We start from the raw sequence: 14283 nt of genomic DNA on the forward strand, positions 1-14283 counted from the left end.
GGATAAGGTAAGCATCACTTTTAGCATGTTTGATTGACAGAGTACTAACTCTTGAAAATCCTTTCTCAGGATCGCACAGCTAGTACGTGAAAAAGCAGAGATTTGAACTCAATTATGCCTGGCCTAAAATCATGCAAACTCCTGTGAGGCATTTTATTACCTTCTTGAATTTCTGTGACTCTAAGCAAGTAGCTTTCTGAGACACTGTATAATCAGAGGAAGAAAATTCTCGTTCTTCTAGATACCTACAGAATATTGTTCATTCCTCTATTGTGGTATTCAATAAGATGTATTATAATTTATATTTCCTTCTACTTTATCTCTGTTTTTTGAAGTACTTAATAGGTGTTCCATCCTTAGTAGATTTTGCAAAGCAATCTTGCCATATTCTAGGCACAGTTGACATACTCAGCCTGAGCTTAACTTAAGCCTAGCCCATTCTATTTCAAGTAATATAATTCCAGGGTTAAACCCTCTAAAAGTACAAGTTTATGAAGCTAACTCCCCGTGTGTTTGATCTATTCCTCACATCCCTCTCTGTCCTTGCATAAAGTCAGGATTAATAATTAACAGGATAAAATCAACATGGCTATGTAAATATAATTCCTAAAACCACAGAAATACGGGAGTGCGTGTGCACACACACACACACACACACACACACACAAAAGGTATAATGGAGATGAACTGTATAATGCACAGAATTAGACGGCTCCCTAAATGCATTTTACAGTCTGACTTTGTTAACCTGTGCTTTTATTTGAACCCTGAAATACAGATAATTAATATCACTATGCACAGTCCTGCTCAATATTTTGATTGACATTTTATCTTTATAATGTTACTGATGTCTACAACTTACTAAATTGCCAAAGACATTTCAGATAGAAAAAATGTGTACAAAAAAAAAAAACAGAAGCATGTGAGCTTTCTGTCTACAACTTACTAAATTGCCAAAGACATTTCAGATAGAAAAAATGTGTACAAAAAAAAAAAAAACAGAAGCATGTGAGCTTTCAGAGTAACTGTTATTCCTGGAATTTTTTTTAAAACCGTAACTTCAGAGTTACAGTGATAATTATGTTCAAAAAATGAATTCCTGGAAAGCAAGGTTAAATAAGAATGAATAGAAATCTTATCATTCAAGGGATTATTAAAACAGATTATCATGCTGTCTTTTCTAAATACAACACAGCATAGGAGTGGCAATGGAATAAACTAAACTTTTAAACCGTGAGGAGTTGGAAAAAAATGAAGTCCCTGTCCGAATTCTAATGGGAAAAATGTACATCAAATGATAGATCAGAGAGACCCAAGAATGTTAATCTCAGAGGAAGCATGTTCCCATGCCTTATTATTTGTCTTCTAGTCAACCTATTTCAAGTCTTCAATTCTTGTCTTTCATTGAACTTGTTTATATATCAATTGTTTTCCTGGTATGCCTAATTCTAAGCAATCAAAAATTGAAACATTTTTATAGGCTCATGACTAAGTCCAAAATAATTCTTGTTGGCATTACAACATTTACCCTTATTCTAACAAGAATATAACCTACTAAAGTTTGCACTTAGTTTCAAAGTCAGACTACATTCTTTTCACGTGGAACACCCATACCTGAATTGTCTTATTTGTGTAATCTGTCCTTCACCTACAAAATTTAGGTATGAAACTCAGTTTCAAGCTAAACAACAAAAAAATTATTTTTGAGACAGGGTCTAGCTCTGTTACCCCGGCTGCAGTGCAGTGGTGTGATCTCACTCACTGCAACCTCCACCTCTGGTGCTCAAGCGATTCTCCTGCCTCATCCTCCCAAATAGCTGGGATTACAGATGCCTGCCACCATGCCTGGCTAATTTTTGTATTTTTAGTAAAGAGAGGATTTCACCATGTTGGCCAGGCTGGTCTTGAACTCACGACCTCAGGTGATCCACCGACCTCAGCCTCCCAAAGTGCTGGCATTATAGGCGTGAGCCACTGCACCCAGCATAAAGCTGAACAAAATTTTACAACAATCCATTCTCTTTCATAAAGTTGCACAATTCTTTTACAAAGAAAACAGGATGTACACGTAAAAACCATTTTTTTGGTTTAAAAAAATTTTTTCTAAAAAAAATCACACTGAATCGAATTTAAAATTGCATTGAAGCAAGCACAAAGTAATGAGAATAATTACAGAGTTCATCAGTGACATGTGATGGCTTTTATTACTTGTGGAATATATTGCAGGGATATACTGAGAGACAATTAGAACATTGCAGAGCCCAAACTTCAGATTCCAGAATCGAAAAGAAGATGGTACATCCCAGGCAGGCAAACTATCCTGTTCTTTGCTACACATTCATTGATCACCAGACAAACTCAAAGAAGGTGAAATCCAAATCAAAGTATCAAAGAATTGCTGACCACAATTCCAGGCACACTAAAGGTAACAATTACAACAATGTTCATGCTTTCAGATTGTCACCGGCCAGTGGTAAGGATTAAACTCATCAGCCACTGATCTTTCAGCTCGTTGGACCTTCTTTCATGGGAGGTAGAGCTTTGGTGGGTGTTCAGGGGAGATGTTTTGTTGGGTCTTCAGGAGGAGGTTCAGGTCACTTCAAATAAAATATTTATAAAGATTGCACTATGTAATAGTCACTTGATATCCTGATTAGTAAATTAGAAAATGTTGTGCCTAATACATTAAAAAATATCAAAAGCTTTATAATTCACGAGTCATAAGGGACAGTGAGTGGCCCTTTGAAGAGGGAAATAGGATGGAGACAACCAAGAATAACGAAAATAGTGAAAATATCTTCTACTTATCAGAAGACACGTAGGAGTACACAGGGTTAACTGCAGGCAAAAAAAAAAAAAATGGGAAACTAACAAATCATATCTTGGTATTCTCAGTCACCCTTCAGTATCCTCCTCTTCTCAGCTTAGAGAATTCTTTCTTACCCGCTTCAAGGTTTCTGTATCTTCTTTATTGTGACCTTCAAAATTAAGACACTGCCATTCCCCTGGTTGGAATGGATTCCCCGTCCCACCTAACAAGTGGCTCCCTTGCTTGCTTAGGGAGGTAGAGCAGGGACAGGGTCTATGAAGTTCTTACTAGCCAATCATCATTTGCTTACTCAAGGAGGAGGCATTCACCATACCTATCCTTGCTCTGAGCAGACCCTCCTGCTCCCAGTTCTTCCTCTTCTATGACGCTTTGCTGGTTTTCCTCTCAGCTAGTCAAGACTCTACCTAGTCATAGAAATTCCTCTCTTCCTTCTGCTCCAACACTCACATACGGATTTTGCATGCCTTCCAGCACATTTGATATTATCTTTGTTATTGGCTAGTTAATGAAGACTATAATGCTGTGATTCTTTATTTCATGTGTTTAAAATATATTTTTGCTGCTTGTGTGATTTTCTTTCCTGGCAAAATGTAAAAATGCATTTTTACTAATAAAATCATTTTGACTTAGAAAGATATCACATTATGAGAAAGTTTGAGATATACATATTTTACATTGTTTTAGAGCTAGTAATTTTAAAAAATGATGAAATAAGATCTTAAAGGAGAAGGCTATATATATGATAGAGCAAATAAATGAGGATTTTAAAAAAATTACCATGAAGATAGAAGGATAGAGACCTAGTTTAAATGTTTATATAAGGAAACCTGAGAGACTTAGCTGATGACAGAACCAGTATTCAATAATGTAATATGCCTGCCAAAGAAAGCTGATATCAGCCTACAGCATTAAAAGAAGCTTCTCAGACATTGCTCCAGAGGAGTCCCCCAGGTATCATCTGGTGACAAAGTCCAGTGCTATCAAATCTTTAACCAGTATTACTCAAGTCTAGGGTATTGACAGGTTGCTGGAAGGGATTCTAACATCTGATTGTGTAACTGGACAAATAATATTCCAAATCAATTCCAACACTAAGACTCCACAACTCTCCTGAAAATTTTTTTCAAGGTCTAGGACTAAAAAACATACTTCCTGAGAACTAACTGCTCCTAACCAATTTGGATAGAGAAAAAACTCTAATTTTCCTTTATGTCCATTTCACTGAAAATGAGATTTTTTTTTTTAACTGCAGCTGCCAGCAACTCTGAAAAAAATGAGATTTATAGTTTTCTCTAGAAATCCTGGCTGTAGATCAAGGAATGTTCTCCCAAGGAAAATGTTTTGATCTCCATCCTTACCGTCACCTAAAAACTGACAAAATCAGATTTAGTACTTATTGTGGAGGAATAAAACAATCTCTTGGTTGCCTAAGTAGCATGTATGGAGTGAATCCAGGCATCATAGGTTGGTAAATTGTTCCTCTTAGATGCTATTTGACCACAGGAATCTGCAATATTTACCAGGCAATGACTCATGTATTTACCCTTAAGGATATTTCCATAGATGCACACTCTGAAAAGAAAATCAAGAAATTTCTCATTATAATCCATATCCACCCCACTCTAACCACCTGTATATTCCATTTTGAAAAAGCAATCCAAAGTCGAATAGCCTTCTATATTCTTTGCCCTTTGAAGTTCACTCAAAAGATCATTGCAAAATCAACTAGGCGTTTGCTTCTGGACAGGGTACCAAAATGGATATCTGAAAAAGGGCCAGACATTCCCATTCCTGTCCTCCACCATCTTGTCTCAGTCTCAGTCTCAGTCTCTATTCCTTGTTCTCTGGGGATATAGTATTGTTTGTCCCTCAAGAGAATTCTTTACTCTAGCAGAAACTCTAATAGAAAACTCGAACTGCCAACTCAAGTTTTAATAGATGCTTCATTCAGAAGTTTCAACTCCAAAAATAAAAACAATGAAAACACTACCTACAAATGTACCTACAGTACACACAGTACCCTTCAATATCTTAAAAACCTTTTGTTCTTGTTTCTCTCCAAAGCGTGCATGAGCTTAAACAAGCTTATCAGACTTCGTAGCAAGAACATGTACCCAGGAAAGCCAGTGATTTTATTAATAACTATGTCATTTGCTACTTGCCAATTTTTGGTGGAGCAATTACTCAAAGTGACGGGAGACAGAAATAGAAATAAAAATATTTAAGAAATAAATTCATTTTGTTGAAGGTGATATCAACCCTAGACATACATCTGTCTTTAATTCTTTACTTTCCTACTGTGAAGTTACAAAGACAAGTTTATTAATATGCTAACTTGATTAAAATAATAAGGTTATTTAAACAGATATTTAGAAGGAAAGTAGCAGAGCAATAAAAGAAACTGACTTTGGTATTAAATACCTCCAGCTTTGAGACCAGATTTGCTACTTGCTATTTTTGTGACCTGAGTAAGACATGCTACCTAATATCAAAAAGCTTGAGATTCCTCATTTGTAAAAAGAAATAGTAATATTTATGTGAGTATAAATTGAGAGAATGATTTTAAAACACATGCAAAACCTTTTGCAAGGCACATATTCCAAAACCGTTGCTCATTTACGCCACAAACATTTGGGGATTATTTCCCTTAAAAGAACTTTGGAGCACTAGAGCTAGCAGTAGCAATAGATAACATTTATTGAGCCTGTACTTTGGGCCAGACACGGTTCTGCTTAAAGGTTTATACATTCCATGAGTTAGACGCCTTCTCATACTTTCTTCCCTAAATTAAATACAAGCCAGTCCTCCTTTAAAGTGAGTGCGTGTGTGTGTGTGTATTTGTAAGCAAATGCGTATTATGAAAACTTAAATAGATACTAAAACTGCTTTTCTACGTTGAATCATGTCTAATCATGTCCAAAAATGAAAATCAAACCTCTGATAGCTCTACATTATATCTGTATCCATGCTGGCACACAATGACTTTCCTTTTTTGTCTATTTTTTATGTGCTTCCTTCATTTATCTAGCCATATATGTTTGATTTTAAAAATTCATACGGAAGAATTCTCTATATATCTAGAAATTAAAATTATAGTTTTACGCAATATACCTTTTTTATATGATAATTTCTATTATAGAAATTATTATAGAAATAAAGTGTATATACCAAATTGACATAGAAATATAAATCTATTATAGAAATAGATAAAGTGTATATACCAAATTGACATAGTAAATTATTCTTCTAAAATCAGCATTATCTTATTCTCTTCTTTTTAGAAGTCTTTGCCTGTCTGACCAGGGTATTTCATATTCTCCTTAGGCAGTTAATTCTACGAACTGTTCTATAGCAAAACATTCTTTTCCCCCTAACCTCAGCCTGCTAAAGTTTAAACCTATTTATTCTCCTGGACCTCACCCTATCTTCTCCATAATACTGTCACGTTGCTATGTGACAATGCTTTTCCAGATATTTTAAATCATATTCCTACCTTTTTAAAAATTATATTTTATTAAAAGACTTTACTAAGGAGAATTAAATTACGTGTGAACTTTCGATTTGGGGAATCAACAGTTTATACAAAAGTTGAAATTGTAATCTCATTATTGTAGAAATATCTTGGTGTTTTGAGGGGTGTGTGTCTGTGTGTGTGTGTGTGTGTGTGTGTGTGTGTTTATACTTTGAATGTTTGACTAATATACTTTTTGTTCTTTAAAACATTTGGATAAAACGCTTGAAAGCATATCACTGCCAATACCATTTTCTAAAACTCAACAAGCTTTATAGTTTCTCATAAAGAATGTGTCCCGAGGCAAGGCTTTGCACTGCATATTTACGAGGATATTAATTTCCAAAGCGCTGTGTGATTTGAATACCATTTGTTGTCGTTTTGTCTCTCCTTCTTTTCCCCAGAGAGAAAACACAGTTGTTTTCAAGTTACTTCTCTGTGTTCCAGATGAACGAGGATAAAGGAAAATGAAATTAATGTTATAAATTTAATAATTTATGTGTAATAAGTTTTTGCTTTTTTTTTTCTGGAAAATTTTAGATTGCCTTTTCTCAAGTTAGTTCTGCATCTCTAGAAGAAAAATAGCTGAGCCTGTTGTAATGTTAAGAGATGATTAATTTACTTCAAACTGAATTCACTTCTCTTGCTTTCAAAACCAATTTAAATATGAAGGCAATATTTTTAAAGGTTTTCTTTTTTTAATGTTCAAGCTAGTTTAATAGGACAACAATATATGTCGTTATTGATATCAGTGATTTCCGGGGAGTTACTAAAAATGGTAGAAGGGGAACTGAAGAAGGGTTTGAAAATCATACATAAAACAAAATGTAGTATCTCATACTAAAATTTCATAAAATCTGTGAAGTTTCTCCAACTGATTAATGAAATATTTAAGTATTCCACAAGCAAATACTGAATGGAATATACCCTTTAGGTTAGTGCTAAGTGACGATGTAGACTAGACTTTTCATATTTAACCTTTAATTCATTTTTTGTCACAGATTTAAGAAAGAATAATTCACTAAAAACTTTGAAAGTAAAAACCCTTCCATGATATTCCCAATGCCTGTAACAATTCCCAATGCTGAATGAAGGGAAAAAGTAAGTATTAGATTTTTTTTCCCTTGCCGGTTGTTCTCATTAAGCATCCTTTTGGATCTTACGACAGTACAAAAAAGGGAGGGGGGAAGAAAATCCCCTAAGATACAGCCTGTCAAGAGGAAATCTACAGAGAAATAGACCCCAGCTTTTATTGCATGGGAGAAAGAAAGAAAAAATATTTTTTCGAACAAAGGTAAAATTATATGATCCTACAGAGTGTCTGTATCAGGTTCAGTTCTAGAGGGTGGAGGGAGACCTCTGGAGAGGGAGTCAGGGAATATGAGTCAGGGATCGGGATCCTTCACCCTGGAGACAAACAGAACAAGGAGGGTCAGGGCACTCCCTATAGATCCTTCAGAACAAAAGAATGGGAGAGGCAGACAATCAGGAAGTTCATGCCAGGTCTCCTTAAATGTAGGTATTTTTGTTCTGGCCAGATTTTCAGGAATATGGTCTAGTTGTATTCTCACAGAGGAAAAAAAAGAATGACTACAGTAAATCACTTCCTAACATTCTATGTCCCAGAAATCTCCACTGTTTGGCCCTTCCGATTCTCTATAGTGCAATAAAAACAAATGGTTAGGTTTTTCAGGTATTTTCTATGCCATCGAATAAAGTTTAAATAATATTTGATACATTTTTACTGTTAAATGTACATTTTTTTTTAAAGTCATCTCAAATGGCACTCATTTACTCAACTGTCTAAAGCCCATTTAAAGTCTACTCTACTGCAGACACTGGTTTATCTTCCAGATGAAGCACAGGCTGATACCAGCTACAGGACTCTTGTCCTCAGGAACTCAGTGCAATAGAGGCATATAAAAGCATTTAAACAACCACAACAATGCAGTTTCTAATGTCCAAGATCCATGAACATGATATAAATTTCTATGGAGATTTTTTCAGAGAATCTGAACATCCCAAGTGGCAAAGAATTAGCTATATTGAGGGAGAGAAAAGTAAATAGCAAATAAGCAGCAAAATCATGACTTAAAAAAATGCCATGGTATAAGAGAAAGGAAATGGAAATGTGTGGGTGGAAAAAATGTCAAAAGAAATTAAGAAAAACAGAAAATTAGTCAAGAGATAATTATATAAATCTACTTACATATTTATCAGATACAATTCAATCTAGTATATAATTTACAAATAGAGACATGCGCAAAATAGAATCACCCTTGAATACACATTTGGAATGCCAAACTTTCCAATTCACACCCTATGCCTCAGTTATGCTCATTACTATCAAGTTATTTATCCAACAGTGAAACTGATGAAAGTATTATACTTCAAACTTCGATTTAGACTCCATGAATCTGTACATTCTGTTATAGTCATTCATTTATTAAAAAGTGAGCATGTTCTACATGCCAGTCCTTTTACTGGGGTGTTTAATAAGCTAAATTATACACAGTCCTTCAATATGAACTCCCAACTGCTTTGTGACAGAGAAAGGTAGTGAGAAATGACCAGGCCAAGAAAATCAGGCAGAATTCTCTGAGGAAGTGGTATTATTCAAGATAGACTTTGAATATAGAATTTTAAACTAGGTTAAGGGAGTGTGGAAATTCGGGCAGACTGAAGGACAGGAACTTTCTGTGCAAGGACAGCATGTGCCAAAGTGCCCTGAGGAGCTAGGTAGGGTTAGGGGTATGGGGAGGCTCTAAGCAAGGCCCCTGCAGCAGAGCACAGAGCCTGGGAGAGAGAGTGGCACTAGATGCGAATGAAAGGTAGGCTGGTCTTAGGTCACTCAGAACCCAGAACCATAGGAGTAATTTAATGAGGCGGGGGTAAAGAGTCAAGCGGTTATGATACAAGGCAGAAACTTTCAGAGATGTACTCTGAGATCCCCTTGTCTGCAGAGCAGAGAAGCTAGGCCTGGAAAATAGAAGCAAGAATAAATGCAAGAAAATTGCTTGGAAGTTTCTCTGCATTAGTTTAAAGACATGGTAATTGGGACTCAGACGGTGCCAGAAGAAATAGAGAGAAGCCAATTGATTTTAAAGGTGTTTAGAAAGTTAAAAACAAGACTTAATAACAGTTGGACTATAAAGGGTAAAAGCACAGGGTATATTAAGGAAGTATCCAGATATTTGGCTGGGTAACCAGAATACTATAAGCATCATTCACAAAGGTAACAAAGAAGAGACAAAAGCCAAGGATTAAGGACCAAATTTAGGGTACTGGAAAAAGAACATTCATGAATTTCATTTTAGAGGGCCATGTGACATCCAAGAGACTGAAGTGTGGGTCTGTTCCTCAGGAAGGAGGTCAAGGCTAAAGCATATTTACATGGTATAGATTATTGTACCTAAGGAGAGGATAGAAAACGAGGAAACGCCAATTTCCTTGAGGAACATCAATATTCAATGGCCAAGTGGAAGAAAATGAAGTTTTCTAAGAAGTTGAGTAGGAAAAGGAAGCATGCATGAGTGAACAAGTGTGTCAAGCAGGAAGGAGAGTCCAATGTTGCAACATTTCCACTGCATTTAGCAAAACAGATATCACTGGTCTCTAGCTAATGCTACTTTGATACAGGGAGAGGAATGGGAAAGATTGAAATAGATTGAGGAATGAATGGCAGGGATGGGACTGAGGAAACGACAGCAGTAAACATACGAACATAGACAATGTGCTTGGCATTGAAGGAACTGATAGAAAAGAAATTATTTGTAAGAGGACTTCAGAAAAATACAGAAGCTTTTTGCTGTTTATTTTGTTTTGCTTGTTTGGTTTTTGTGTTTGGTGAGATTTGTCTATGTTTTTTGAGACTTGAACATGTATCTTTAAAAGTCAATGAAAACTTTTTTTTGGCTTTCTTTTGGAGACAAGTTCTCACTCTGTTGCCCAGGCTGCAGAGGAGTGGCATGATAATAGCTTATTGCAACCCTGGACTCCTGGGCTCAAGTGATCCTCCACCTTCGGCTTCCCAAGTAGCTGGGACTATATGCATCACCATGCCTGGCTGAATTTTTTTTTTTTTAGAGACAGGATCTCACTATGTGCCCAGGTTGGTCTCAAACTCCTGGCCTCAAATGATTCTCCTGCCTTTGCCTCCCAAAGCAGCACTGGGATTACAGGTGTGAGCCACTGTGCCCAACCTCAGTGAGAATTCTAACAGTCAAGAGAAACAGTTTGATCATGTTAAAATCCCAAGAAAGCCAAGGAATTGAGATTAAGTGAATAAGGATAGGAGAGGTGCCTGATGAAGATGGGTTATATGTTATGTATGAGGAAGCAGAGGGCTTCATTTGCTTGTGACTGTGTGTGAAAGTGAGGTCATTTGCTCAGAGTAGATCATCTGTTGAAATAGCCCGTAGTAAAAGGCTGGTGAGATAGAGATTTAAGGAGAGTGAATAAGATTCGCTACTGTCATTGAAAAGAAAGGAAGATTTTTGTTGACTAAAGAAACACAGTAACATCATGGGAACAGTAAGAGTCCATTTGCGTTAGGTGGCTATGAATTCCCCGGAGAATCAAAGTGTCATGTTGTGAAATTTCAACCGCATTTGGCCACTCATGAACAAGCATGAATAATGCAGACAGTTAGGGTCATTCAGGAATGAGTTTATGTGTTTTGAGCAGAAAAGCAATAGACAAAGAAGAAAAAGTAGAGCTGTAAATGATAAAAACTCACAGCTATATTAGAAGTGAAAAAACAGGAAATCTGATGGCCTGGGAGAAAGTGCAGGAGTCAGGGGACTGGAGGGCCTGATGAGGGTAAGGGAGTGGGTTGCAGTGTGAAAAGCTGCACCAACCTGCTCAGTGCACAGGGAATTGTTGATTAACCTGTCTGAATTGTCTGAGAGAGGAAACAGATGACAACAAAATCTGGGGACGTTTGTGGGAACAGATGACTAAGACAGAGTAAAGAAAAGGTCAAGGAACTGAAAAGGGGCTGTTCTGACTAGGTCATTCTCATAAATGCTGAGGCCACTCAGAAAAATGGCAGCAGTGAGGGGGAAAGGCAAACAATGAAGCAGGTACCAATGGCCGAAATGAATGATGGGAAGTGGCCAACAAGTCTGAGGATAGCAGAGGCAGGGACCGCACAGGGTAGCACAGAAAAACAGCCTTGGAGAAGCATGTTTTTTAAATGAGTAAATTCAGCACCAGAAGAAGATGCATAGCAATTTTACCTCTAAATTCTGTTTTCAGAATAACATTAAAACCAATGTGATTCATTTTCTCTAATAACCAAGTTATATTTACAGTCAAACATTTCATATGGCTAACTTATAGCAGCACAGAATATCAGTTACCTTAGTTATGCCATTTAATGTTGTGGGGAAAGAATTATTAACTGTTCCTTATATTTCTAAGCAAAAAGACTTATCTACAGCAGGGGTCAGCAAACATTTTCCTTAAAGGGACCAGTCTGCCAAAACTACTCAACTCTGCCTTGATGGTATAAACCAGCCTTAGGTAGTACATGACTGGTGATACTTCAAACCCCATCTGTCCTATTTCCTTACCTATTATTCAATTCATTCTCTTCTCAGGTGGAGGGCTGGGGGTGTGGCAATTATTGGGTCTGTTAAAAAGCTAACAATTACTTATTTTAGATTTAAAATATAAAGAAAATCAGCCAAAGGCTCATAATTTTCCACTCCCCCATGAGAACACTGAAAGCACTCACCTGAACATACAGTTCTCTGAGTTCATATTGAAATTTCTTGGGATCTGTGGTAATTGTCACTGGGCCAATTTCTGTGAAAATAAAAATGACATAGGTCAATAAATAGTAATCAACAGCATAAAAGACTTTATTGTGTTTATGGATGTCTTTCCACTGTGCACTACATGGTTACTTATTAAGAAGAAATAGCAAAACACCAAATACTCTTTCTCAATTTGTAGCTACCAGAGAATAACTTATAATTTACTGTAAAGTATGCATATCTAAAAGAGTGAAGTTTTAACCATGGGAAATGCAAGGAGGAATAAACAATGTCACAGGACAAAGAAGCAGGAGAGTACAGTTCCAGTTCTTTCTTATTCTCACCAGTCAGTAAATATTTATTAATAACCACTTTGTTGTTAGAATTTAAATGAATCACTTATTCATCTATAATTCAGTTTGCCCAACTTTGAAGTATAAATTTGTTTGCAACTTTTCTGTAAGTCTTAACTCGTTCAAAATAAAAAAGTCAGTACTAAAAAAAAGAAAAAAGTGAACATTCACTGCCTATCGCACAGGTTTTTAAGAGTTTGGAGATGTACAGTTACAAGGACATTAACAGTGCAGGAAATTGTCCCCGTAACTTTTTCTCATGGCTGGGTGGCTGACACAAGCTATCACTAGCCTCCTGGACTGGTTTTGAACATAACTATTTTCAGGGCTGTGGCCATAGTCATGACTGCCCAGATGTACTACACAAAACCACTGCTTCCAAGAGGAAAATGGGGGGCCACTGCCTTCCCTGGAGAGCCAGGACTGAGATCCTAAGTCAGGTGAATTGAAGAATCCCAGATATCATGGGTTAACTTGGAAAATCTGTATATACATATATATTTGCATTTTTGGTTGGATACAGCATGTCTATGGTAAATATTTCAGTCCCCAAACCTTATTCTCTTTAAAAAAATAAATCAACTCCTAAAATAGACAACCTAAAAGTGGCCACTTATGGGTATTGAGATACCCATAAATACCAAAGATAAAGGTATCAACTACTTTCCTCAGAGAGAATCCATGCATTTAAGTAATGGTATTAAAATTCGTCTAGGTGTCATGTGCTTAGATATATCATCTTAAATTCTCAGGGTAGATGAAAAGCTTCCTATCTTATGTAATGAAGACGTAGATTTCATTCAAAAGTATAACGTGCAACTACAATACAAAATTATAAAGATACTTAACATTTAGCTTTTATAAAATATTTTCTAGCTTTAAAGGCATACCGTTCAAAAAGGAGTTTATATATAACTCCAAAGAATAATTAATTAGCCAAACCTTCCATAACAAGCTACATATGGTACAAAAACAGACTACTATTTTAAAAATAAATGAGATAAACTGGAAAGGAGCTACAATTTGTCTGCCATAACTCATGTAATTTTTCTTAGAAATAACAGGAAGAAATGCCTCAACCTTTCACTATAGATTAGACACTTTGCAGTCTGCAAGAGGAGTGAAGAAGCAATTGGAGAAACTGTGAAAATGCAAACATCTGTATTCCATACAAAGCAGAACCGTCATTAGCCATGTCCCAAGTATATGGAAAATGGGAGAAGCCTACTCCCTCAAGACTAAACAAAGGCATACTTTGCAAAGGAATGCAAAACAGCAAAGAATATGCCAGGGAGTTACACCCTGACATATAAATTGTCAGTAGCATTGTCAAGCCAAGCGTCTATGTTCCCACATTGCATAATACTGAAATAATCTAAGACTTTAAAACTCAAGAAGTAGAAAGAAATACAAAAAATACTAGAAAAAAACAATTACATAATAATAAAGAGTGTAGACATGCAAGGACATTCCCTATAGTAATAAAAATATCTCTGAATATGTGCCTGTTCTTCAAGAGTGGGGATCAAGGGATGCTACTAAAATAAAAAGACCGATTAGCTTTCATTTTAGTTAACCAGAGACTCTCAAATACACACCTGTTTTCAACAAAGATAGGAAATCTCTCTTAAAGCTCATTAATAAACAATTTTGCAAGCCATACTGGACAGCTGAGATAAATCTTTTATCAGTTATGAGAAACACTCAGGAGAAGTAACAGCTTTCTGAGCTGCCCTATCCCTCCAGCTGTAAGCATCCTTTCCAATTCGTTTTAACTGAATGATATGACTATTTGGCAAAATCAGCCCTCCTCCCTTTCCGAACTTG

At 36.2% G+C, this 14283-nt stretch overlaps 1 protein-coding gene across 7 annotated transcripts in view; it reads right to left on the reverse strand.

Annotated features, from left to right (window-relative positions):
• The window catches only part of HMCN1 (hemicentin 1), a 677492-nt gene that overhangs the window by 313165 nt on the left and 350044 nt on the right, over positions 1-14283 (reverse strand). For all 7 annotated transcript variants that reach the window (XM_074389731.1, XM_074389733.1, XM_074389732.1 and 4 more), the window contains one exon: positions 12082-12152. Coding sequence is in view for 4 of the 7 variants with exons in the window: in XM_074389728.1 (XP_074245829.1) it covers positions 12082-12152 (71 nt within the window). In the remaining 3 variants the exon portion in view is untranslated. The remainder of the gene's footprint in view (positions 1-12081; positions 12153-14283) is intronic.

This window comes from Saimiri boliviensis, chromosome 19 (assembly GCF_048565385.1).
Source record: "Saimiri boliviensis isolate mSaiBol1 chromosome 19, mSaiBol1.pri, whole genome shotgun sequence".
NCBI classification, from domain to species: Eukaryota; Metazoa; Chordata; class Mammalia; order Primates; family Cebidae; genus Saimiri; species Saimiri boliviensis.